Genomic DNA, 24,376 nt, shown 5'->3' on the forward strand with positions numbered 1-24,376 from the left:
ATCTATATTTGGAAACTATTAACATAATACGATATACATGAGCCCCATAGGAATCTATTTGTAGCCTACCTGAAGAAATGTCAATGTAGCCCCCTGCACTAAATTAACACTTACATACAATTTAAACTCTAGCCTGCCATAAAATATTCACAGTAAACCACACGCTGTTATAAGAATATTTTACGAATATTATAGTGATCAACAGAAGCACAGTGACACACTGTAAACTCACTATGGAGCATGACAAACTCAACTGAATCAGTTTTAGTTCAATTGCAGGATTATTCTAGTGATATCACAGGAAATAAAAACAACTCAGCCTTATAAATAAAGGTCTACACACTAACTATGGAGTAACACAGGTTCTTGGAGTTATTAGAGTTTCACAGTCATATTTTGGGTTATGTATTTGTTTAATTCAGTTGTATAGTTAGAATTTCCTCTGTAATAATTTGTTGTCCTTGATGTTTTATGTGGACATTAACTATTAAGAGTAAAAGCAGAGTATTTGTCTTTATGTGTGGGGTGCCTTGTGTGTTCTCATCATCAATCACTACTATCACCTAAGCAACAGCACAGCCCATTTACTGCTCTTGACTTGCACCAACAATACAATGTCAGTGTGCTACATAAACTTATTGTTAATGCTCATTTTCTACAGAACGATGCTTTTCCCATCTTCCAGTCATCCATACAGCAATAGGATATCTCATTATGCAATTTAACAAGACATCCACAGTGGTGTTTTCTCTACGCAGAGATATAATACCTTAATGTGTTTATTTATATACTTGTTCCTCTATCCGTCACCTTCCTCTGGAGCTGTGTGGGTGTCCCCAGCAGCAGCCCGGGACAAAGCAGAGGCGGCTGGAGGTTTGACTCTGGCTCTCCATAGTGCTGTTAGTGAGCTGCTCAGCCATGGCATGGTTTACACAACCAGCCTTTTGAGGTCTTCTCCCTGCTTCCTCTTACTCCTCCTTTGAGCATTGTGTGCTTTATTCAGCCACGTCAATAGATCCATTTGAAACTATTGCAACACAAGGAGGCAAAAAGAATGTTGCCCTGTCCATCAGCAGTTGGAAAAACAAAGCCACCTAAAGGGGAAACAACTCTGAAAGGCGAATGAGGCGGTTGGTTGCAGCCAAGAGTAACCTGGGTTTTGGATGAGGCAAAAGGATGGACAATATTTAACATCCACTGAAAAATCATCTGAGGTGGACAACTTGTTTTTGGGTTTATGATCATGTAGTGAATCAATATACAAAACATAAGAAGCTCTAAAAGAAAGCTCTGAAAGTTCACCCCAAACTGAGCTGGCTGGCTCGCTGCCCACTGGTCAATAAATCAGACAGGAAGTGTTGCGGCAATGTGGGTAAGTGGGCTCCAAGTCCTGCTAGAGGAGCCAAGAAAAGCACTGCTGGAAGTACTGCTTACTTAGACTAGAAATGCTGGGATATACCATCATCATCAATTTATGAAACTGCAATTGTGAAAAAATGAAACTAATATATTCTGAACGCGGAAGTACACAAAATCCTCAGCTGAAAAGTGGCAGAGTCAGCCGTACAATTAATAGTTGTTAAGCCTTCAGTGAAGTACTTGTTGTTCAAAGTACTTAATAGACTAAATCTAAATGCCAAATATCATTTAGAACAGGTATTAACTTATGAAATAAATCCTTCCAGACTTAAGTTCAGAGGTCAGTGCTCCAGTTCTCTGCTTGCACACTTTCTTTTAAAGTGAAATCAGGTTTATGAGCTGAGTTTGTATGTAGGTTTAAAAAAAAAAAAAAGTGACAACCTATGAAATTTCCTAGAAAAACACTTACGCATGTACCTAAAAACAGTCAACTACTTTTACCATGGTGACTAAAAACTGTAGGCTACTTTTACCCCTGTGACTAGATTCCAGTAGTGCTGTGGTATTACAGAATAATATGTACTGCTGTTCAGAAATCCCACCCAGCCACATTTTCTCTGCTTTGTTTACTGGTAAATTGGCTACTTACTTCAAACATTTCTCCAAGACAAGTCTTAAGAACTTCTTGTGCCTACATCTAAAGAAAACAAAAGAGATGACATGCACTCGTGTGAATGGTATTTCCAAGAATAGACAGAGGCGCAGATTGAGTCACATTCTTGAATTTTTATTTTGGTGAACAGATTTGACACTACCTAAATGACTGTCCCTGATACAGCAAAGTCTAGGGGGGGAAGAGAGCCCCTTTAGGGAGAAAACAGCAAAGGCTGTCCACCATCTTCCTGAACTACAAGGAGTCCAAAACTACAGCTGCACTCTGTCTCTCCCTGGTGCCTCCTTGAGCAAGCAAGCAGGAGAGAGATCATCGTTGGGGAAAAAAAAAAAAAAAGTCAAAAATAAATGATAGCTTTTAGAGGTCACTTTAAGTGAATTTTGGCAAGATGGTCCCTGCAGTGAGCATGAATCTGATGAAAACATGAAGAGAAGCCTGTTAGGGAGTGTATTAATATGAGGATGACTTATCAGCTGTTTGTAATTACAAACATCTTTTAGTCTGGAGACTAACTGTGATGATCATGATCCTAATTCTCTACATGTATACCAGGGGTCTCAAGAGACAATGCTGAGAAAATCCCCAAATCCTTAAATTCTTGTAAAGGAATGGACTGTAAGTTAAAATTATGTTGCATATTATCTGGGACGTGAAAAATCAGTCACAATCCAAAAAACCCCCGATCACAGTAACTGTGGCTGCACAATTTCCACTTCATAACGTGCTGATTTACACATTCCATGGAAAATAGCACAGAAACAAAGATAACAGAGCTCATCTGAAAAGTAATTCATATATTGACCACATATAGATCCAAGGTTTACTGTAAAACACAAAGCTTAAAATAGAAGGATATTCCCTTGGAGAAGCCAATACAAATATTTGAAATGTAACAAAATGTGGCACTGTGCCCTAGGTCATGTTGGATACAAGCCAGTTATCCCTACTCAAGTCGCAGAGTTTGCCCTTTAGAACAAAAACTAGCTGTATCTACAAAACTCTGTCTCACTTGTGAGGTCGAGTCGGGTCTGTAACTTTAACACAATGTGATAGTAAAACAAAACTTAAAAAGGTTAAACTACCGAAGACAAGAACTCAATGACAGACATTAGATACATTTTCCCTTAAAAAAAAACTGCCACCAAGGAAGACAGCACACCATTTCCGTGTGCACCTTATTTTCCATTCTATTACAAGCCAGGCCTGTGTCGAACCATTCCAGTAAAGGACATGAGACTCAGAACGATCCGTAACAGCGATGCGAACTGAACATGCCAGGCTGAGGCAGTGACTGAGGAAGCCAAATGGAGTATTGTTGACATCAGAGAGGGAGTTTTCCAGTCCAGTAACTCCAACAGGGAGGGAGTAGCGCGTACTGCCTTCTTATTCAGTGGTGCCCAAGTGGGTCTCTGAGCCAGTCCGTCTCCATACAGCTTCTTCAGGAGCGACTGCGGTCCTCTTGGGTTCCCACAAGCATTTTGCTGTACAGCTTCTGCTGTTCTTCTTTAAAGGTATCTTTTACCTTCCCTCGCTTCAAACCTCCGTCCCTACAAAAGAGTTTGAGTGTGTGAGAACAATGTATCTGGTAGCAAATGATGGAGTTATGTCGTCATCTACAGCTGGTTTTAGAGAGTATCTGCAAAAATGTATCAATATCAGCAAATAACACAATGTCAGAGTTTAGCATTAGTGCTTGACAATGCAACAGAGTTGACAGGCGGCATATACAGTACCTCAGAGCCATCCACATAGGAATTCACAGGACAGTAAATCTTTTATTTATATAAGCGGTATGTCTTACCACAGGAGGTCGACCAGGCCACCTTGCCTGGCTATGGCTGCTTTTACACGATTGGCAAACTGCACAGCGTCCTCCCCCTCCTATTCACAACAAGAGAAAAATCATAGATATGACACCAGTGACCATACTGACTTGAAGATCAAATACACAGTGAAAACACACATAATCTTTGAGAAACAGTACAGCTAATAACAACATCTATCAAATTTGATCATTTAAAGCAGTAATCTCCCAGGGTTAATATTCCTACATTTACAATTAAGATAAATGTAGTAGGAAATGTCCATGTAAATCACATTTTATGATTACCATAACCAGAATAAGCTCTTTTTTAGAGCAAGCAACACTTTTAAGCTATTCTCAATGCATTTGGGTTACCCTAGTGAGTATTTTAGTCATGTATACAACTTGAATCACACTGACTTTCTATTGGAGTTTCTGCAGCAGTTTGTGACACATACAAGTGATAAAACTGCACTAGCTGTCTTGCTGTATCTACTATCTTGTATAGCTAAATGAAAAGGGTGGCTTGAAGCACAATGTTTTCAAGATGTGTGAGACAACAGCCACAGGGTGTAGCCTGGTGTCAACATAATAGAAAGCAAGTTGAACACAGAAGAGAAACTCTAGTGTCTGATGTAGTATGAGGTGTCTTAAATAGTGCCTGATGGACTGAGGCTGAATCTGCTCAGCTTGCTAGTATGTGAACAGGAATATGAAAGGAACAGTTGTATAAGCAACCCGTGTAAACAGCTTAATCAGAATATTGTCTTATTCAGAAGAAGGCCAACAGCTGGATTATTTAGTACATGAAGATATACGCTTACATGCAAACTAATAATTGGTTTAATGTGAATAACCAGATCAAGGGCTCTTTATGTGGTGCCACAAAATAAAAGGAAGAAAATGGAGGGACTATGTTGTTGTATATTGATTTTTTGCCATGCTGAATTTACAGAGCACATTAACACACTTCTGGTTCCTTCAGGATTTGCTGAGGGGAGAAGACTGGTTGGCTGGTTTTGCCATTACTTCTGCAACCACTGCTAGTGCTCGTCATACTGCTCTCGGTTTGCTCTGCATCCAGGTCATGATTATCACTGTTGACTGAACACTGCTAGAATAGTCAGCTCTAGTTATGCAAGCAGTGCCCCAAGTGTGCTATATTGTGTTTATTTGTTATCTTCAGTTGCAGTTTATCAGCAATATATTAATTTACCACTGTGGGATCGATAAACTACTACGACGACTATTTCTGAGAGCAGGGTAACCTTTCCACTATCTTTTCTAGTTTGTGTGTAATTTCCATCCCAAGCATCAAGTGGAAAATGTGATCAAAGGACAGAGCAGCTCCAAGGACTGAACAAATCACAGCTCACTGTGTTCATCCAACTCTGACATTTAGAAAGTGAATAATTGCCCTTTCTCTACTTTCGTCATCAAAAAGGCCGAAAATGGCCAGAGCGCTAAGGCAGCTCACTGCCCGGTATCATGTGGTCTTTGTTGTGAAAAGGGGTGGATGCCCTCGCCCCTTTTCTGTTATTCTGCACCTGTGTGCTGCTGATTACATTTCAATCAACTTACTCCTTGTTCCTTACAGTGTGAGCAATGAATAAGAGTTTATATACATAAGGATTCATGCTTTGTCTAACAATTCTGTGATTATTATTAGAGAAATGCCACAGTCTGATTAAATCAGGATTTTAAAACAATTGTAGCCAAACAAAGTGCAGTTTCAAAATTGGAAACAACCTTTCCATTCTCTCATTTTGTTACTTTGTATATCATTAACTTGCATCTTGGATGACAAGCCATCTAACCTTTAAATCTTAATGAAAGTGAACTCTCATTTGAAACCTCACTCAAAGCAAGTAGATTTTGCATCCTTAGATGCAAATACTGGGAAACATTAGGATTACTCAAACAATCCCAACCTCATGAGCAAGCCAGGTGCACAAATACCAAAATAAATGCCATGCTTTTGTATTCTAACAGGAATCTCTTCTGATACAACATAAATACTCAAAAGTATAAGTTTGAGGGCCACCCTAATTTGTCATTTCTAACTAAAGGTGTAATCAGGAACTGGAGCATTCATAATTTTGGGTCACAAGGTTCATTAATGTCATTTTCTTTATATGTGTTTTGATGATTGAAAAAAAGCTATCTCACCTCTCTGCACATGGGAGGAAGGTACCACACACTGCAGACGATGGCCCAGCTGCTCATCATGCGTAACAGATAGTTGACCATCCCAAACTTGCTGCTGTTCCAAAAAGCATCTCCAAACCGGGGGTCATACTGTAGACATCAAACATACCAGAATGACATATTAATACATGGGTGGATTTAAAAGAAAAAAATGGAACATGCCATGTGTAAGAAGGACATCACTGTCACCTTAATAGCCACAGGGTAGACTGTTGAACCAATCTCAAAGCTGCCCTTCTTGAACATCATAACTGACGTGTTGTTGATGCAGGTACCTGGATGTTAGGGATGTAACAGGAACAGTAAGGGGGAAAAAAACATCAAACTGAAGTTTGTGTGGCTTTAACACATTTTTAAATTATATAGTTCAATGCATTTATACTTTCTGTGACATATCAAAGGTTAAAATCACCTTCTGGGAAAATCAGAATTGGCAATTTAGATTTATCTTCCACATGGTCACTCAATCTGTAACACAGGAAATACACACTCCATTAGTAATGGAAAATCTAATGTTGCACAAATTTACACAAAACCAAATTCCAATGGAGCAACTTTTAAATTTAATGTTTCAAAATAAAATAAAGTCTTTTACATGTATTGCAAATTAAAAAAAAAAAAAAAAAAAAAATGCAACCCAGTCTGTAATACTACCTTTTGGCCACTAGATGTCGGTCTTTGACTTCTGAGCGTTCAAACCAAATGTGTGGGCAGGCCTTGACCATGGACCTCTGAATGACCCCCATCAAGCCACCATGGATTTGGCCAACCTGATCCACGAATGCACAAATAGAAGGAAATAATAGCACATCTATATCAGGAGAGATGTCATCGCAGCAATCAAGCAGCTGCGCTGGAAAAAGTGACCACTGTCAGTGTTTTGTTGGCCTGCTGCTGGGTAGTGGGACACTTACCATTGCATAGCAGCCATCGCTGGCCAAGATGATGACATCGATGGGGGAAGTGTGGTTGGCAACACAGATTCCTCCATTCTTGGGTTTATTCTCACTGATAAGATGGCGACAGGAGGACTGTTAATTTATATATCATACTGATACTTCTGGAGAATATACAGTAAAGACATAAAAATCAGGGAGTGGGTGTCAGTGGAAGTAGGAGCTCGGAAGCCCAACATCTCAAGATGAAATACACTTACAACAAACAATGTGGAAATATGAGATAAAAACAAAGCAAAATCTGTGCTCATATATGGACAAAGCATCACACAGATCCATTACTTTTTTCCTGGACCACTGTAAAGATCTTAGGAGAAATAAAGCAACCCATAGAGTCTATGTTAAAGGTTTGACCCCCCAAGCATGTTTGACTTATTACTCATAGCACACATTCCAAGGGTAGAGTTACTGATCTGAAAAAAGACAGCGAGCACAACACTTTCTAAATCACTTGTGTATTTTTAGCCCCTCTCAGAGCAGAGAGGAATACATGGTCCAACGGGCCTAGACCTTGATGGCAGACGTACAGAAAACACCCTGAAGACTGTGTGCTTTGTTTAGTTTGCTGTTCAAACCATTAAAAATGAAGACAGTGTGATATGACTGTTTTGACATACTAGTTGGCATTTACATGTCATTTGTTGTCTAAACTAAAGATGATGTTCATCCCTTTGAAACATTTCTTTAACTTAATTTAACTCTTTCATTGTCAGGAACGATCAGAAAACTGTTTTTGTCTGGTGCTCTCTTGCAGTTCAATACGCAGTTTAGACCCAAGCTTGACACATTTTGTGGTTATGGCTGGCACCACAACATTTGAGTACAGGCAAACAAACAAACAAAACCCTTAGACTTCCATATTTTAAAATGTGTCTGAATATAAGTCAGTAACTTCATAGATCCCATTCTGCCATTACAAGCTCTGATGTGACGGTTCCTATGTGTGATTTAAAACTTAAACAAAGAGTCAAGCAAAACACAAGATACCAGATATTGTTAAAGGTTTCCGTTTATGGGCAAAAATACCATGCAGCAGCTTCCTGCTCTACTTCCTGCTGCATGTCCCACCCCTTCACAGAAGAGCGCTCTCCTTTTTCATATTCCTCAATGAGACTCACTCAGCCCAGGTCAAACCAAAAGTTCAAAACCCTGACTACGACTGTCCCACTGGATCAATACATGACAGCAGATGATCACAAATGTGCACTATTTTGGTTCCATTCATACTGACACCTGTGTTTGTAAACAGTCTGCTGAAATTTGGTGGCTGTGTGTGACAAAGTAGGAATGATTAAGCAGTACTGATTAAAAGGCTTCAGCCAGGCTTCATTGCACCAGTGCCTGGTGCAATGAATGAGAATGTGGACAGTCAGCGACTAGCCTTGAGCAACCTCGCTCTCACACTCACAGTCAACTCTCACACGACAACTGACAGCACACATTGGCTTCTATTCTCCAGAGAGGAACCCATCTGTCATTGTGTAATCTCACACAGTCAAATCTCTGCTCACGCCAAGAGTTTTGCAAAAAATTATCTTAGAAAAAGTGGGACAATGGGACCTCATGGAACAGAAGGTTACAATTTGACTGGCTCTCAATTTGAAGAATGGCTCTTGCACCATCTCATCTTGCATTGCAGTTTTGCAAGTTTGCCAACTGCAAAAGTGATGCAACTGGCAAACTGGCAAAATTCCTTGGTCGCTCCTTAGACAGAAAAAGGAACATCAGTGCAGACTAAAGTACAGCCCAAGTGAAATTTGCTAGGTTTGATTATTATCAATAACAAAGAGCATCAGTCCTTTTCTGACAACCTTTTTGATTAATGCATCTCATTAGCTCTTCCTGTTAGCCGAGGGTGTGGCATCATAAGATAACTTATTATGTTAGAAGTGAGTTAGCTCGAAATAAATAGACAAATAGATCACACCCTTTAATTATCCAGGTGACATCTGGAAGATCTTGTCTTTGTGCATTAATGGCGGCAATCAGGACTTGAATAGCTGCCTAGTCGCCTACATATGCAGAGGTACAGAGCATTTGATTTTTAAACACAGCGAAATGAAGCTACATTCTTTTCTCCAGAGAAAGAAAAGATGTAGTCAATTATTTTGAGACCAACTGGCAAAATTTCAGCATGTAGCTTAATGACAGTCAGCTTCGCACGGTCAAAAAACCTTTGTTCTGAATTTAAATGAGTTAACATTTATTTCAATGCAAAACCACACTGAGGCACTGAGTCTGGTTTCTTGTAGTTACAAAGCAAGAATTATTAGTCAAACAGAAATTACAAGCTAAAATGACAAATATACAAAAATACTAATGAAAACCAATTGCTTTCAAATCAAGGTATGATTGTAGAAGTACATTTTTAAAATGATCTAGGTTAACCAGCACATACAGCATCAGTGAGCTCTGGAGATTATTCATTGTTTTGGGACACAGTATCTGAAGGCAGTCTTTCCTGGATCAGAGTTCACATGTAGGCTACTACTTGGAGCAGCAGCGAGCTCTGAGAGCAGGTACAACTAGTTCCAGCTCTTCTGTCAATTAATGACACTAAATAAGAGGGCGATTAGGAGACATGAAAACCATTTACATTAAAATATATTTTGCATTTACTGTGATCTTAGAACTATGCCATTAGACACCCTAATGATATATCAAAACTGTCTTTGGAACAGCAGTCCTTCCTTTAAGCCTTTCAGCCTTTCCACTGATCGACTGATTGACTTATATTGTTGAATGATTTATTTGGTGACCAAAAGACAGTGACATTGGTGGATTCATATTTCGTGCCACTGCTGTGGCTGTTATGGGCATTTTTTCAATATCACTGTTGATAGCATTGCTAATAGCATTTCTGACTATTTAATTTCCAACAGTCAGACTGATATGAATCTCATTTAATTAGTACACATTAATCACTCCCTTATTTACAAACACCCTTTCAGAGCTAACCAAGGCAAGCACTGATTCTCCCACATGTAATACATCCACCCTTTCCATCTTACCCCTTACTAAATAGGACTCTCATCTTGTTACCAATAAACAGTTTAGTATAGCAAAAACAAGTATTGCTATGTTAGGTCTCCTTACCGGTCATGGTAGGTGATTATGGCAGTCAGAGCTCTGACACATATTCTGTAGCACATCAAATGGACCTTCTCACTCAGGAAGTTCTTCATCCTACAAGCAGGAGGATAGAACAGTAGAACTGACTTTCTGTGGCAACAAAGGGCATCTAAGATCATTGGCTGCAGCTATCTGAGCTGAATAACAAAGACTACCATATGTTTCAATAAATGAAAAACAAGTTTGCCATTAGTCCTACCTTCCATTTGGCAGAAGTCCAATGATAGAGGTAAGGAACACGAGGAGGCCCACACCAGTGAAGGCAAGGGTTACCCTGTCAGACAGACAGAGACACACAGCTTACACAAACTGCTCAGCCTGAAAACCTTGCAACAAACTTGGCACATTTGTGAAATGCTAAACAAGTGTTATCAACATATTTAAATCTAACAGTCCATCCTCTTCACTGGTATTTTAAACACAAGACTCAAACATTAGCCATAAATTGATCCCAACTATTCAGATAACAACAGCGCACGAAGGTCATGAGTGATGTTATCCAGTGGAGTGGGATTCCTGATATTTATCAAAGTGCCATGCTATCCCTCTGCCCTCCACCTCCCCTGATAACAGACTCCAAAGCCTGCAGGAGGGCATATTTAGCAATGGTTAAACTGTCTCAGAGGCTGCTGTAATCTGGCCGAACCAATCATCCAGGGCTGTAGATGGTACAGATTAAATTGGGTGAGGATTAGATCAACAGAAACATTAGAGGAGGTGAGGGCTTCAGGCTAGAGGTGACGAAGGCCAATACTCCATGGGACTAAAGCTGAGTAAGAGAGGGTAGCAGCTAGACACGAGACTAGAATGCTGTCTGCGTCTGTGCAGTCGTGGCCTGATACGTCTCCCCACTGGCAACTGGACCTCAGCCAGGCAGGCGTAGTCCTGACTCACTGCCCTTGTGTGTCACTCCAGGGTACCGCTCACCCCTGAATGAGGTTCTCTGACTGTGTGGATCGCTTTTGCCAATGTTTAATTTTACTTTTGTGGGCGATGTGTAGTGTGTTGAGTACTGTAGCTTTAAATATGCGCATATAGCTGTGAATTTTAGATTTTCACTTGGATAAGATCAACACTGGTTACAACTGTCATTTCAATGCAACTTTTATCTTACAGTCACACCTGAGCACAGTAAGTGACAGGTCTGGACACTCAAAAATCTGATTTTGTTCACAGACTAGTTATGGAAGCTGTCAGGCTCTCTGTGATTCGATTTTCCTATGGATACAATGGATACAAGCCTTAGATTGAAAATTACCAATGTAGAGATGGAAAGAGATGAAACTGCTCATTCTTATGCATGAAAAAAAATGGTTACAAAATTATTTTTTTGCAGTGCAGATTAAGTTTGCAATGCATTAACAGAAATTATGATCTATTTTGACGACTGTAACATTTTGATTCTAGTGTATGACAGTAGACAGTGAAGTTATGCAACAGTGAATAATACTCTAAGCAAACATTTCTGCCATTTTAGTTCATCCTCCCATCAGAATTACTGTCAAAGGCTGTGTGATAGCAAGAAACAAAAATATAGCTTTCCTTTGATACATTTAAACTTCTGGTAGCTTGTGTTACAACACAGTGGAATAATTATATAATCAACACTGATACTCGGGCTGGTGTAAGCACAAAAGTCAAATTTTGATATGATGCCAACAGAATTATAAGGCACTATTCTGCTAACCATTTGTCCAGGAAGATTAAACATCAAACCAAAAAATGTCTTAGGTTTCACTTGAACTTTGGTTTTGGAGGTAGTGCAGGTACCTGAGAGGCAGCAGGAAGCCATAGCGGATCAGCACGCCTAGCCCCCACAGGACCGTCAGTCTAAGGCTGATATAATGGAAGTTGTAGTTGCTGCGGGTCAGCAGGTTCCAGGACTCCAGCTCCTCGGCAGAGAAGCGCTTGGTCACCTCATCGTCCATGATGCTCTCCACTCCTCGCCGAGCAAAGTAGAAGATGTCAGACATCTCAAACTCAGAGGCTGAGTCAAGGTCTCGATTGCTGCCGCTTCGCCGGATCTCCTTGATCTCCTCCTCCAAGGAGGTGGGCTCCTTGGCAATGATAGCTGGAGTGGTCCAGAGACACAGGGGGTGTTGTCAGTGAATGCTGCCTCTTGTACGAATTTACTTAACACACACTTTAACAGCACATCTTACCATTTGAGTAGGGTTTGTACAAGAGGTGATTCTTTTCTTTAGCTCCTCTCTCTATCCTCAGTGTGGCCCACTAGAAAGAAAGCAAAAAGAATGTAAAAATGTATGCATCATAAAACATTGCCAAGTTATGACTCTGGACCTTTTTTTTCATCCGTTACCTTTTCATAATTCAAAAGGTAACTTTATGATAGTCCCCAGTAACAATAATAACGGAGTACTTATATTCCATTTTTAGAAGGTACTGCCTTAAACGCTTTATGTTAATAATCTGAAAAAAATAATTTGCGCATTTTCAGTATGGTAATTCTTGGTTTAAACTGTTAGAGCATGAAACCCTTTGTTGTGATTGGTTGGCCTGCAGAAAGAGTCCATCAAGCCACGTGGTCTCCTCTGAGCTTCTTTTAACTTTAGAAAGCACTCTGCTGTGCTTATAGACATTAGGAGTAAAACCTTTCCCATGCAGCCACATTCCATCTAACTCACAGCTGCTCCCAATTATCTGTTATGCAAAAAAATGAACTTGCAGTTCAGAGAGAAAAAAGAGCAGTCACCCTATATTGTGAAAGTGCAAGAGGTTTGCATTGTATTATTGCCATATTAAACTGTAAGGCCATGAAAATAGATATAGTTATATGGTCAATCTTGATATCGCAGGGTTTTTTTTTTTTTTTTTACAATGCCACAAACAAACAGCTGAGGGGAAGTGATTCTAACTTCACAGAGGTATAGTTCACCCTGAAACACTTGTGCACATGGCTTATGAAACACATGGAGTAAACTTGCACTAAACAACTCCTATCAAAACAACAATTATGTCTTGTATGCATTGCCAACTACCAAGTAGATATCATCCTTGATCTTTGATATGTGAAAGCCCAACCTTTTATGTGCACTGTGCATGCCAAGACATAAACAAACAGGTAATGTCTCGAATTCAAGAGGCAGGAAAAGGAACAGAGTGTTCCCTTTGCTATAGCAACAACAGGCAGGGAAAAAAAAGATCAGGAAAAAAGTGGACTGGGAGGTGCTGAATGTGTTTCACTTAGACACCACAGTTTCATACCATAGCACACAATCTTTACAATTCTCAGCAATACTGAAATAAATAATCAATGGTGAATGCACCTGCAAAGAAAAGCAAATAAGAAATCACACCTGACACTGCAACAAAGCTGCACTCGCACAAGCGTAGCTCCAGGACAGAAATGTTAGTCATACATGTTTGGATTGGAACTTGCCCAGGGCTTCATGTAAAAAATGCCAAGAATGTTCAACAGTAAACTGCATCTTTGTCTGCAGCATATGGCTGCTGGAATAGCAAACCCCACACCTGTAAACTTGGCATTTTTCAAAATTTGTATTTCATCTGAATGCTCACACTATCATTTACAAGTAGAGTAAGTTTCCTTAACTTTCAGCAGATGCAAGAGTTTCGGCCCATGGGCAGATAAATGTTCTTTTGACTGATCTGATTAACCCAACCTATCTGTAATTTGTTTTGCTCTCGTTTCCAATTAGCTCTAAACCTTGTCACGACAAGTAATATTACTGAGTCATCACATTAAAATGCAGCTGCCGTTGACATTAATTACTACTTTGGGTTGGTAGACGAGGAGCAGACACTAGTGCTGCCACTTTGAACAAGAGAACTAGAACATGGTGAAGTGGGACCGTGGTATCCTGTGGCTACACAGCTGGCTGTGGAGGAGAGGACTCTTACTCTTTAAATCCCACTAAATGGCAATGACATGGCATGTGTGGGATCATTCTACAAATACTTTGGGCTAAGGTGAACAGGGAATAAAGCTATTTTCTTCAAATTGATGGGTTGACATTAACATAATAATCACTGAAAAAATTAGTGACATGGCAAAAACTAATCCCAACAGACAAGACACAGACAGGGTCTTGTGTTGAACTATTTTCAGAAAAGGTGCTTCTTACATACCTGCACTCTGGGTCAACAGAAGTACATATATTCAAATTTTAAAAAGACACCATAAGCTCAGAGTGGCAGACTTATTCAAGTATTAATAACCCAAAACACTGCCTTGCCCTCTGCTTCACACTGTCTATGCAGCAACTGTGACTTTACCTTTTCTCTAAATCTCATGGTAGCTATACTGCAGTCGGGAGCTAAGAACATCTCTCAAATTTCCCTCTGGTCCATTTATTTCTGGCACAAGATCATGTTCTCAGAGGGACATGCTGGGAAATGATGACAGCTTTAGTGAAGCAGTGGAAGAAAGACAAGATCACAATCTCTGGTTCTGACCAGAACAATTTTAACATCAATAGAGTGGATAGCTCATTTGATGGTAAATGCTGAAATCTTGAATAAACAACACTCTATTGCGCTCGCAGACATGACAAACTCATTTCTTGACAGCAAACAATGTCGATCAGTAAACACTGCTGCAGGCTCTGTTAAAGCCATGCCACTTTTAAGGGGCAATTTATCAACAGATGACAGACAGAGGCAGGGTCTGTACCACTGTTTTCTTCGGTTACATAATATGGGAAGAAGGTCCCTCTGACTGTTATGTAATCTATATCAGCCAGTTAATACAATGAGCATTGCATGGATACTACAAACAAGGGTAAAGCCTGTACCAGAGTAATGCCCCACAGCTGAGCCCATGGTGCCAGCACATTATTAAAAAGTTTTTTCTTACTGTGACAGCTGTAATTGTTGAGTCATTTTATTATTATTATTTTTAATACATAAAGTTGGTGTTTTGCTGAATCTGAAAATGACTAGTGCTGCATAAAAGAAAGAAAAAATGCACGGCTACAGCAAATATAGTCTGTTCTCTCACAATTATGTGTACAGCCTTTGTGAGATATAATGTGAAGAAAGGCAGGATGTTTGGTCACTGCAGCCGGGGACAGAGCATTCTTTTAACCTGAACTGAGCTGCAGCAGTAATGGACCATTAGTCATAGTGTGTAGCACTTCAATGGAAAATGATCACTATTCACAGTCCTCCAAAGTATCATTTATCATTTAGACATCACTTCAAACTGCAGGTACACTCCTCGGTGTTCTCTCAGTACATCAAGTCAATAGAAAGTATTTGACGGTGGTGGTACCAGCTCTTACCTCAAAGATCTTTAACAATGATTTCATGTAGAGACGTCGGATACCAAAGGACACCCCAAAGATGGCAGGCACAATGATGAAGACCAGCAGTAGGGTGAACCATACGGTGAAGGAGATGCCCAGGAGAATACACAGCAAGTTGTCAAACGGGTCAAAGAACAGCCCCATCTTGAAGTTGGGAGGATGGTGTGATCTATTAATTAGTTGAAAATGAGGCTGGAGGAGAGGGCAGGCCTCTTGGCCCCAAGTGGCCCTAGTCTCTTGTCAGAACACAGCCTTCATTAAGATGTCTAAGAGATCATACTTCTTGTCACACAGAGCAAGGGCTCAATCTTTGCAGAGGTGGTCATCTTGTTGTTGCCCTCTTGGGGCAATATCAAAGCACTGTATTGTTTTCACTATCCATCAGTTTGTAGTGTGCACTTGAATTAAATGTTAAATACAAAGTAGATTTTAAAGCAATTGTAACAAATCAATCATCAGTCAAGGCCGCAGATATCCTCTCCCTTTTGAATAGCCTCCAGCTGGTCCAAGATATGTAAACAATGAAACAAAAACAGTTGAGCACAGCAGTTGGCTCTCTTGACTGGAAAGGGCCCCGGGTTCTGCTGCTCAGTGTCACATGGACCTGAAAGACACACAAAACAAAACAGGTCAGGCTGCTCCGTGTCACCACAGTCTGTCCTTTATGACCACTTGTGTAGCAAACGCGTTACAAACAGTGTACAAACAAAAACAATGTAGCAGCATTATCATCTTCACCTATTGCAATTATGTAGCATCAGTTCCGTCCAAGTTACCAATGTCGCTACAGCGAGACAGTCTCGGATAAAATGCATGCTTCACATTTGGGAGAAAGGACAAATTATTGTTAACAACGAGGCTGCGTTCACAACAACAGAGCTGGAGAGGCCCCACATCCCTCCTGATGCAGCGGCCAGCTAGGCTCCATCCTCGTCGAAATTACACGTTGCCTTATCCTTGTTATCTCACCCTCTCTACCAAGCGGCCACCTAAACACACTCAGTTAAGCCAAAAGCAGGTAACGGCAAAACAAACCCTCACCTTACATCGTAAACCTGATGTAGCCAGCTTTGTGCAGAAGTGAAAGTGTACGTTAAAGTTAGCTTGTGGTTAGCTACCGTTAAGCTAAATTTGGGATGCTAGCTAACGTTAGCTAGCTCGAGTGAGTCGCCCGGCTGTGCAGACTGCCAGGCTAGCTACATTTTTATAGGCTTGCATTGACTGCCTGACTGGTAACATGGGCTCGGTGGCTTGCCGGCCAGCCTCAAGAGTAAAGCTACAGTTTAATGCAGCGAAGAGTTGACTCACCTTCAGTGTGTCTCGCCGTGCATCTGGGTTTCCCTGGCCATCACTTGTCTTTGTCCATGGGACCGTAAACTCCACCCGGCGGATAACTGATAAAGGGGCAGCAGGCGGTTTGCAGATGATGATACGTTTCGGATGTCCAACCCCTGGCCCCATCCACACGCTGTTCTGCCCTGACACCTGCTGGTGGAGAGACGCAACTACATCCGCGATGGCATGGGTATTACAATTAAGAAGAGGCGTTTTATACTCTTACCAGTGTTACTATGGTGTTGTATTTTCATTTTTTTTTTTTTTTTTTTTTTTTTTAAATTTCGTTTTTATTTTTTTGTTTTCAGTTCAGTTTAGTTTCATTTAGTTTCCAGAATTAATTTGCTAGTTTCAGTTTAGGTTTAATTTTTTCGAAAATGTTTTAGTTTTATTTTCAGTATTAGTTTAAGCTTTTTTTTAAATTATTATTATTGTTGTTGTTGTTATTGTTATTATTATTATTATTATTATTTATAATATGGTGTTGCTTGTTAGGGGCCAGCTTTGGTAAGTTCAGAATAGGTATTTAAATACAAACCCAGCATTTTGTGAAGGCAGTTGGCTCACAGTCATGTGGACACACCAGTCTCAGTAAACAACAGCACCAACACCTCTTTGTGCTTGTTGTGCCAACAAATTTGACCAAACTGACAGACTAAAACTAAAGACATTTTCAGTGTATTTTTTATTTTTGTTAGTGTTGTAAGTACACTATATCATTTCAGTCAATTTTATTTTGTTCTAAAGTCTAGTTTTTATTGTTATTGCAGATGACTATGATTTTTTTTTTTCAGATCTAGTTTTAGTTTTTACTTTAGTTGTGGTTAACCTTGACACTAACAATTTACTGCTTCATCTAAATGTATAATGTTTGAACAGTCATTGAGTGGTTGGCAAGCACTACCAAATGATGAGATGCTAAATAAAAGTTAGTATGACTGTAGGCCTACCTTTTACACTATAGGCAGAGACAGTTGAAAAGGGTATGTGTTTCAGTTAATGCATTATAAGAGACCTGGTGAAATTTCATGTGCACATATTGTACTTTGCAGTTCTGCTTCTGCAAGTAGGGGAAAAAAGCTGTGACAAAACCATGCACTCAAATAATCTAATTTATTCACACATTTACATCAACAGTGTTTTCAAGTGTCTTTACATTGCAGAGATTATTCCAGAGAGAGAGAGAGAGAACAGGAAACAGTACTGAAACTTGGCACAGCATTGAATCTTTGATGGCATTTCCTGAGCCTGAAAAAAATGTCCACTCCAGAAAAAAAAAAGAAAATACAAAACTGTAAACAAATAGCCTTACTTCAAATTAATATATTTTAATAGGTTATTAGAGTCACTTTCAAGAAACTATGCCGGAGAGCACACAGCCACCACACTTGGTTTGGATGTCTGGTTCCTTTGGGACAGTCCACAGTAGCAGCGATTGGCTTGTTGCTGTGCGAGGCCTCCAAAATCGTACACTACAACCTACTAAGTCTGAATACATCTGTAAATTTAAGGCCCTGTTTTTAATGATCAAGTGCTGCCCTCCAGGAGCGCCTCAAAGTCTGGGGAGCAAACCATTTTGTGTTTGATGTGTCCTAAAACAGTCAAATCACCCGTTCGGCCCTCTGTCCCAATTGACACCAGCTCCTGAGAATAAAAAGGGAGAGGAGGTAGAGCATAGCACAATTGTTAATAATTACATTGCAATGCACTGAAGATAATAATTCTGTGATTACAAAAAAAGGACAGTGGGCTGATTGAGAGACACTGAAAGAGAAGCTGGTCGACAGAAACAGAAACATAAAAACACTGGCATAGAGACAGACAGACATCTAAAGAGACACATAAGGATAGACAAACAGATGATATACTGCTATCACACCTGGAGAAAAGCGCATGACGTTCCCAGCGACACATCAAGTGTCACATGCCCCAGAATGAGCTGCACACGGCCCGACTTCCGCACCAGCATCTTCCCTACAAGACCCTCCCGCAGATCCTTCAGACTGCAGACGTTGTCCTCAATTTGCTCTTCCTGTCACACAATAGCAAACATTCAGCACACGTAATCTCATGCAATATGTGCTGCACATCCTTACACATTTTTCTACGTAAGACACTGGACATCACATCTACCTGAGGCTCTGTTTTCAGTAGCACAGACTGTCCATCCGCTGACTGCACTTCTGTCTTCACTGGCCTGGCCTCTATAGTGGGGGGCTGGCCAGGCAGGGAGTCGGGCAGCTGCATGAAGAACAGCTCCTCCCCTTTGCTCAGACTCCATCTATGCAGGAGCTCAGGCAGAACATCAGGCTCAGGAAGGGGAGGAGGCTTGAAAGAAGCCTCCACTTTCTTTATTTCTGCTTCCTCTGGCTCCTGTTTAACTGAGAAAACCAACACACAGGATCCGATGTAACTTCTTCTTGTGCTATCTTTTGGAAGAGTGCTTATGTAGCAAGGGTGTCGGCAAGTATGTGATTGGCATTTTGTTGAATTAGGCCCATGACACCTCGAAAAGGCTCAACACCAAGTTCTGCCAACTTATATAAAGTTCAGAAGATTAAAAATCAGTCATTTCAAATTTCAACAACCGTGTGCTATAGGGAAAACTGACCCTGCTGGCTAAAAATAGCTTGCTCATTAGTTCACAATATGAATCACACCAACAACAACTAACAAAGGAACAGTTGATCAGTAGGAGGAGATCCAGGTGCAATTCCTTGCAAGTACAGTGTACAGTAGCCGAATGATGAGACTTTAATGACCACAATTCAAAATGAAAATATTTTTTAAAAGCAGTTCAACAATAGTATGCGAGCTAGAAAAAGACACCACCTCATTTTCACTAAAAATAAATAGGTGAAAATGAGGTGGTCTTTTTCTGTTTTTTTATAATATCAGTATGTGGATTTCCCCATTTTGAAACAACAGTTGGCCATTATGAGATAAGCTTAGCTTCATCCAGCTCCTGTTTCACTGAGGAGGAAGTATTTGATGCTTATGGATAAAACTACTTGACATGTAGTGAGGGTCAACATTACAAAACTCTTCAGATGGTCGCTACCTTCAATTGCATGTCCCATGGCTTCAGCGTCTTCCTCTACCTTCTCAACTTTAACAGCAGCATTACCGAATTCTTCCTTGAATCCCCATCCTGATACTGCGAGAGGAAGCTGCACAGGGCAGCTTCTCTCTTCACTCCTCAAATAAGGATCATCTATAATCTGTAAGAGAGTATGTGGTGAAAAAAACCCGACTGCATCACTAGAGATGGAAAAGGCGAATTCAAGCTACTTAATAAAGATGTGATATCAAAGAACTCACATTATCTCGCTCAAGTTTGCGCAGGATTTCTTTGGTTTCCTCTTCTGTCTCTCTCTTCTCCTTTTTGATGTTGATGATGGGTGAGGGACCCACACTTGGGGCGTCTCTCTCACTTTCATAGCTACCTGTTTATCATACGAGAGTGCAATTGAACTATGATGAGAGGGGAAGCACTCATGAATACAGCCTACTTGTAAGTCATATCACACTGCTTAAAATTATGCACTCCATTAATAACTTAACACTAACTGCCATTAAAACGACGGTTGGCTCTTACCTCTCTTTTTCATCATCATATCTGCAGGTCCCTGTTCAAAGATTGAGTGTGACTGGATCATCTCTGGGCGCCCTCGGCCTCGGCCTCTGTCTCTCTGACCTCGGCCACCTCGATCTGCGTCCTTCCTCTCTCTTCTCTGCGCACTTTCACCTTTTGTTCTGATGTGAAAGATAAAGTTAGTGGTTAATAGTCAGGAAACTATAAAGTTGAATCTGTTGTCTCAGAAATCTTTCTTTCTGTCTTAATCAACTGAACTTACTCATCTTTGGCTTTTCTGCCGATAATATTTGGAGTAAATGTTTTCTGGAGAAGAAAAGAGAAACAAGCAAAAAAATAAGTGTGAAAGACATTAAAACTCTATGCAGTAATATCACAATGTATTCCATATAATACACTCAATCTAACTTTCTTAAATCACACCTTCATGCACTGTGAGTAGCCATTCACAAGGTTTAGTGACAGTACAAAGTTTCAAAATGTTTTCTTGAGTCATATAAAACTCATAGCACTTGACAACATTTCCGGGTAGAGCTGGCCAATATGGCAAAAAAAAAAAAAAAAAAAAACACTCTTCTCCACCACTGTTACACAAGAGTTTGCCGTAAACTCGCCTAACTGTGTTTCATAATTTCTCAGCCGATGCTTCCTTTAGACTTCTTTCTGACAGGAAGATTCTGAATATTTTTGCAACAGTTGTTTCCCATTATAGGCAAGATTAAACCTTTTTGATTCAGCACCTTTGGACAGTCTGAAAGTGCATAATTTGATATATTTAACATTGAGCAACTACACAGAGCAAAAACATGTAAACACTCAATAGGAGGCAGCTGTTCCTCAGAAAAAGCACAGTGACCCTGGCCTGATGCTGGCCTGACCTGCTACATGCTGCTATAGCGTACATTATTAAACACAGCCATTAGCAACATCTATCAGATTACAGCAGCACAGAGTGATCTATGACTGTATATAGAATGAAATTTAATCCCACTCTTTATGGGAATTCTATGTTACCTTCTTCACCCCTCCCAAGGTGAGGTCTCTGGAACGCATTGTGGGCAGGCGGCCAGGAGAGATGGCAGCTGGCAGTCTACGCCCCGTCAGGAGCCCTCTCCCGCTTCCTCCAGGGGCCGGCGGCCGCTGACCACTGGCCTCCCCGGAGCCTGGATCTGCCATCTTCAACAGGAAATAAAAGGTAAAACTAACGCAGGAAGGCCCGGAGTGTGGATGGTTGATGGTTAATGTTTACAATTGTGAGCCAAGAATTGCCTTTTGAGAATAGATTACTGTCAAATACACTGTATGCATTGCTATTGATGAATCTGATTAATGATTTCAGTGATGATCATTGCTCTTGACTCTAGGCCCACGCTGTTCTGACTTTATTTTTCCACACAGCACAGCTAGTCCTCATGAAGATCTGGTCATAATAATGGGTGTTTTACATTTGTGAGTGGGTGTTTTCCCTAGCTTCACAGATTACTTGCACAGCTTTAGGACATTGTTGCTGCAAAAACAGTGTAGTCATAAACAGGGCCAGTCAGACATACTTTCAGAAGGAAAACAGGAGAAAGAACTAAAAAGATGGAGGAAAATTAACAATAAGAAATACAGTTGCACGACTCACATGCTCTGTGCCGTAATCAATATCCTGAAATATCAGAAGTACCATGTTTGGCCAAATCACAACTAGTCTGCATTCCTGTGCAGCACCACCTGGCATTCAGTCTGATCATCTTTGATGCCAGGTGAATCAGGTGCCAGGTGAATCAGGTGTTCACTGAGCCAGCGGCTGAGAAGTGGCTGGACTAGTGGTTGTTTCAAAATGTTGTCAATCATTTACAAATGAAGCCAGCAGGGACACATGTAAGGCCTTCCTCCCATATAACATGGTGGGTTTCAATCCAGTTCCCTGGACTCCACAGCACTTCTTCTTCTCTGTCCTATTTGTTAACTAGGTGCATTCACCTGGTGTTTATTACGCAAAACTTTATGGTGGCCAGGTACAGTACCACTTATGATCTAACATCTGCATGTGCTGTGGGCAGAGGAATTTATAGACTGAAAACACTTTCTGCAGTTTTGGATCTGTTCTGAACAAATAATTATGTCTGCATACAGGTTTCCATACAAGACTGCTGTCCAAACACCTAAAGCCAGTGTTAAGACACACACTGCAGGGAAAGCATGCTGGAGGTTGACTTCTTACTGCAGTGACTGTGCCGGAAAATGAATACGAATAAGTAAAATGTCTTTTAAATGTAATTCATTTAATGTTCACAGCAGTAGATCTAGTTATAACGTGTAATATTGTAAATCAAAGTGTCTTTTTCATTAGGCGTTTAATTGGCACATCATATGATGCTGTCACACCATGTGACCACAGTAGATAAAGGTGACGTGGCAGATTTTATAATAGACTGGCAAAATGCAGTTATCAGTCGCTTATAAAGGTATTGCTTTAGTCTTGTGTCGTGTACGACCTTTAGGGAAACTTAAACTGGAGAAGAATCTCATATTTTTTTTAATCAGAGGCAGAGAAGACAAACCCATTCCGTGTTGTTCGATACACCTAAAATGGCTCCCATTGCACTTTAAAACAGCAGGTTTGAAATAAACTTTTCCCGTGCTCGTAAACATTTTCTCCGTACTAAAAAGTTGTTTTTTCCCCCCACAGCCAGCGAACATGGATAAACATTCAACATTTAAGTTTTCTACAGTAACACATTTAGTTTTATCAGTCTGGTGCAACAGAGAGATGTTCATACTGCAGTCATACAGCATACACAAGTGAAGGCCACATGTAATTCATTTAAACTGTAAGATGTTGACTCTCTGTTCATCCCTCTGGTGTCAACAACACAGCACTCACACACTGGACACACATGGCCACATCACAACATGAACACAGGGACGACGGCTAACGTTAAGCGTCAAAAAACAGCTTTGTCAACAACGAGTACCTCGCAGATATTTACCTTACGATTCCTCAGATATATGAATGATGAAATAACTCCAGGGGTCTTACACTAGTCATTTGAAAGTGCTAAAAAACACTGTTTGTTTTTGGTACTACTACTATCTCTGACACTGCATGCTGCACGGCGCCATGACACTTCCGGAATGAGCTCATCGTCTGTGTTTCTGAGGATCAAATATGCGCAGGGATCTGGCAGACATGTTGCAATGTGTCTTTTTGACTTGCTTTAACGTGATATTTTTATATAATATCAGTTATTATTTATACTTTTTTACCCTCTATTCTTTTAAGGCTATATTGAGGTGACTTCTTGTTATTTATCAATGATGTTTGCTATCATTTGACTGTTAAGAATGATCACTGTATCTCATCTCCTTTCTTTTCTTTTTCCTCTTCTTAACATTATTTTTATGTTGCTGCTGATCTTAAATTTTACTGTGACTTCAGAGGGCTAAAAAAAAAAAAAAGAGACATCATGTATTTTCATGTCTCATAAAGACAAAAAAACTATATTCCTGAAGGGACTATTTCTTCAGTCCCCATCTGAATATTTCAGGAATATTAAGCTGTAGTGACACCATGGGAGAATGAATGAAAGAATGACAGCATGAATGAAATAATCCCAAAGTGACTATTAAGCACCAAGAGGCACACTTTAAAGCTGTATAGAAATATACCTAAGTCCCACTTTAAAATTTGTATAGTCAAAATGACCATGGCTCACATAAATAAATAAATAAATGAAGATGAATGGCTTTTGAATGCCTTTGTGTCATGTATGTTACACATAGCCTGATGCATTTCTGTGTATTAATGCTTGGACTGTTCTGCTCACTGACTTGTATGCACACGGCTGTATAAAATGATGTATAGCTCTTGTAGGTTTCTCCACTGTCTTATACATAATTGCAAACATGAAAGGCAAAACCCTGAGAAATGCCGCTAATGTCCTTCAAAGGCGAAGGCAGTGGAATCTACTTCCACTTCTATCCCGACCTTGTGACTGTCACAGCATGCCTAATGATGGATGATTGCAATTTAATTAC

General features: G+C 40.2%; 2 protein-coding genes across 4 annotated transcripts; both read right to left on the reverse strand.

Annotated features, from left to right (window-relative positions):
- Nucleotides 1–2,125: 2,125 nt before the first annotated feature.
- Nucleotides 2,126–16,870, reverse strand: LOC115365549 (glycerol-3-phosphate acyltransferase 4). 3 transcript variants are annotated; one of them, XM_030060619.1, is made up of 13 exons: nucleotides 16,729–16,870; nucleotides 15,397–16,024; nucleotides 12,295–12,364; nucleotides 11,903–12,203; nucleotides 10,332–10,406; nucleotides 10,097–10,186; nucleotides 6,959–7,052; nucleotides 6,699–6,814; nucleotides 6,457–6,512; nucleotides 6,234–6,319; nucleotides 6,006–6,134; nucleotides 3,834–3,913; nucleotides 2,126–3,579 (listed from the first exon to the last, which is right to left on the reverse strand). In XM_030060619.1, exons 2-13 carry the CDS (start codon nucleotides 15,562–15,564, stop codon nucleotides 3,471–3,473), a joined length of 1,374 nt encoding a protein of 457 aa, XP_029916479.1. In that variant the 5' UTR covers nucleotides 15,565–16,024; nucleotides 16,729–16,870; the 3' UTR covers nucleotides 2,126–3,470. The 3 variants fall into 3 exon arrangements, with proteins under 3 accessions (XP_029916479.1, XP_029916481.1, XP_029916480.1); XM_030060621.1 differs by lacking the exon at nucleotides 16,729–16,870 and adding an exon at nucleotides 16,462–16,560; XM_030060620.1 differs by lacking the exon at nucleotides 16,729–16,870 and adding an exon at nucleotides 16,159–16,238.
- A 979-nt stretch (nucleotides 16,871–17,849) lies between these two features.
- On the reverse strand, nucleotides 17,850–23,483 carry polr3d (polymerase (RNA) III (DNA directed) polypeptide D). The gene is made up of 9 exons (XM_030059178.1): nucleotides 23,329–23,483; nucleotides 21,365–21,526; nucleotides 20,613–20,656; nucleotides 20,354–20,511; nucleotides 20,077–20,201; nucleotides 19,817–19,976; nucleotides 18,889–19,136; nucleotides 18,635–18,787; nucleotides 17,850–18,399 (listed from the first exon to the last, which is right to left on the reverse strand). The coding sequence occupies exons 2-9, from the start codon at nucleotides 21,524–21,526 to the stop codon at nucleotides 18,283–18,285; spliced, it is 1,167 nt and encodes a 388-aa protein (XP_029915038.1). The 5' UTR covers nucleotides 23,329–23,483; the 3' UTR covers nucleotides 17,850–18,282.
- Between the last annotated feature and the right edge of the window lie 893 nt (nucleotides 23,484–24,376).

The sequence above is a fragment of the Myripristis murdjan genome, chromosome 9, assembly GCF_902150065.1.
Source record: "Myripristis murdjan chromosome 9, fMyrMur1.1, whole genome shotgun sequence".
NCBI lineage: Eukaryota > Metazoa > Chordata > Actinopteri > Holocentriformes > Holocentridae > Myripristis > Myripristis murdjan.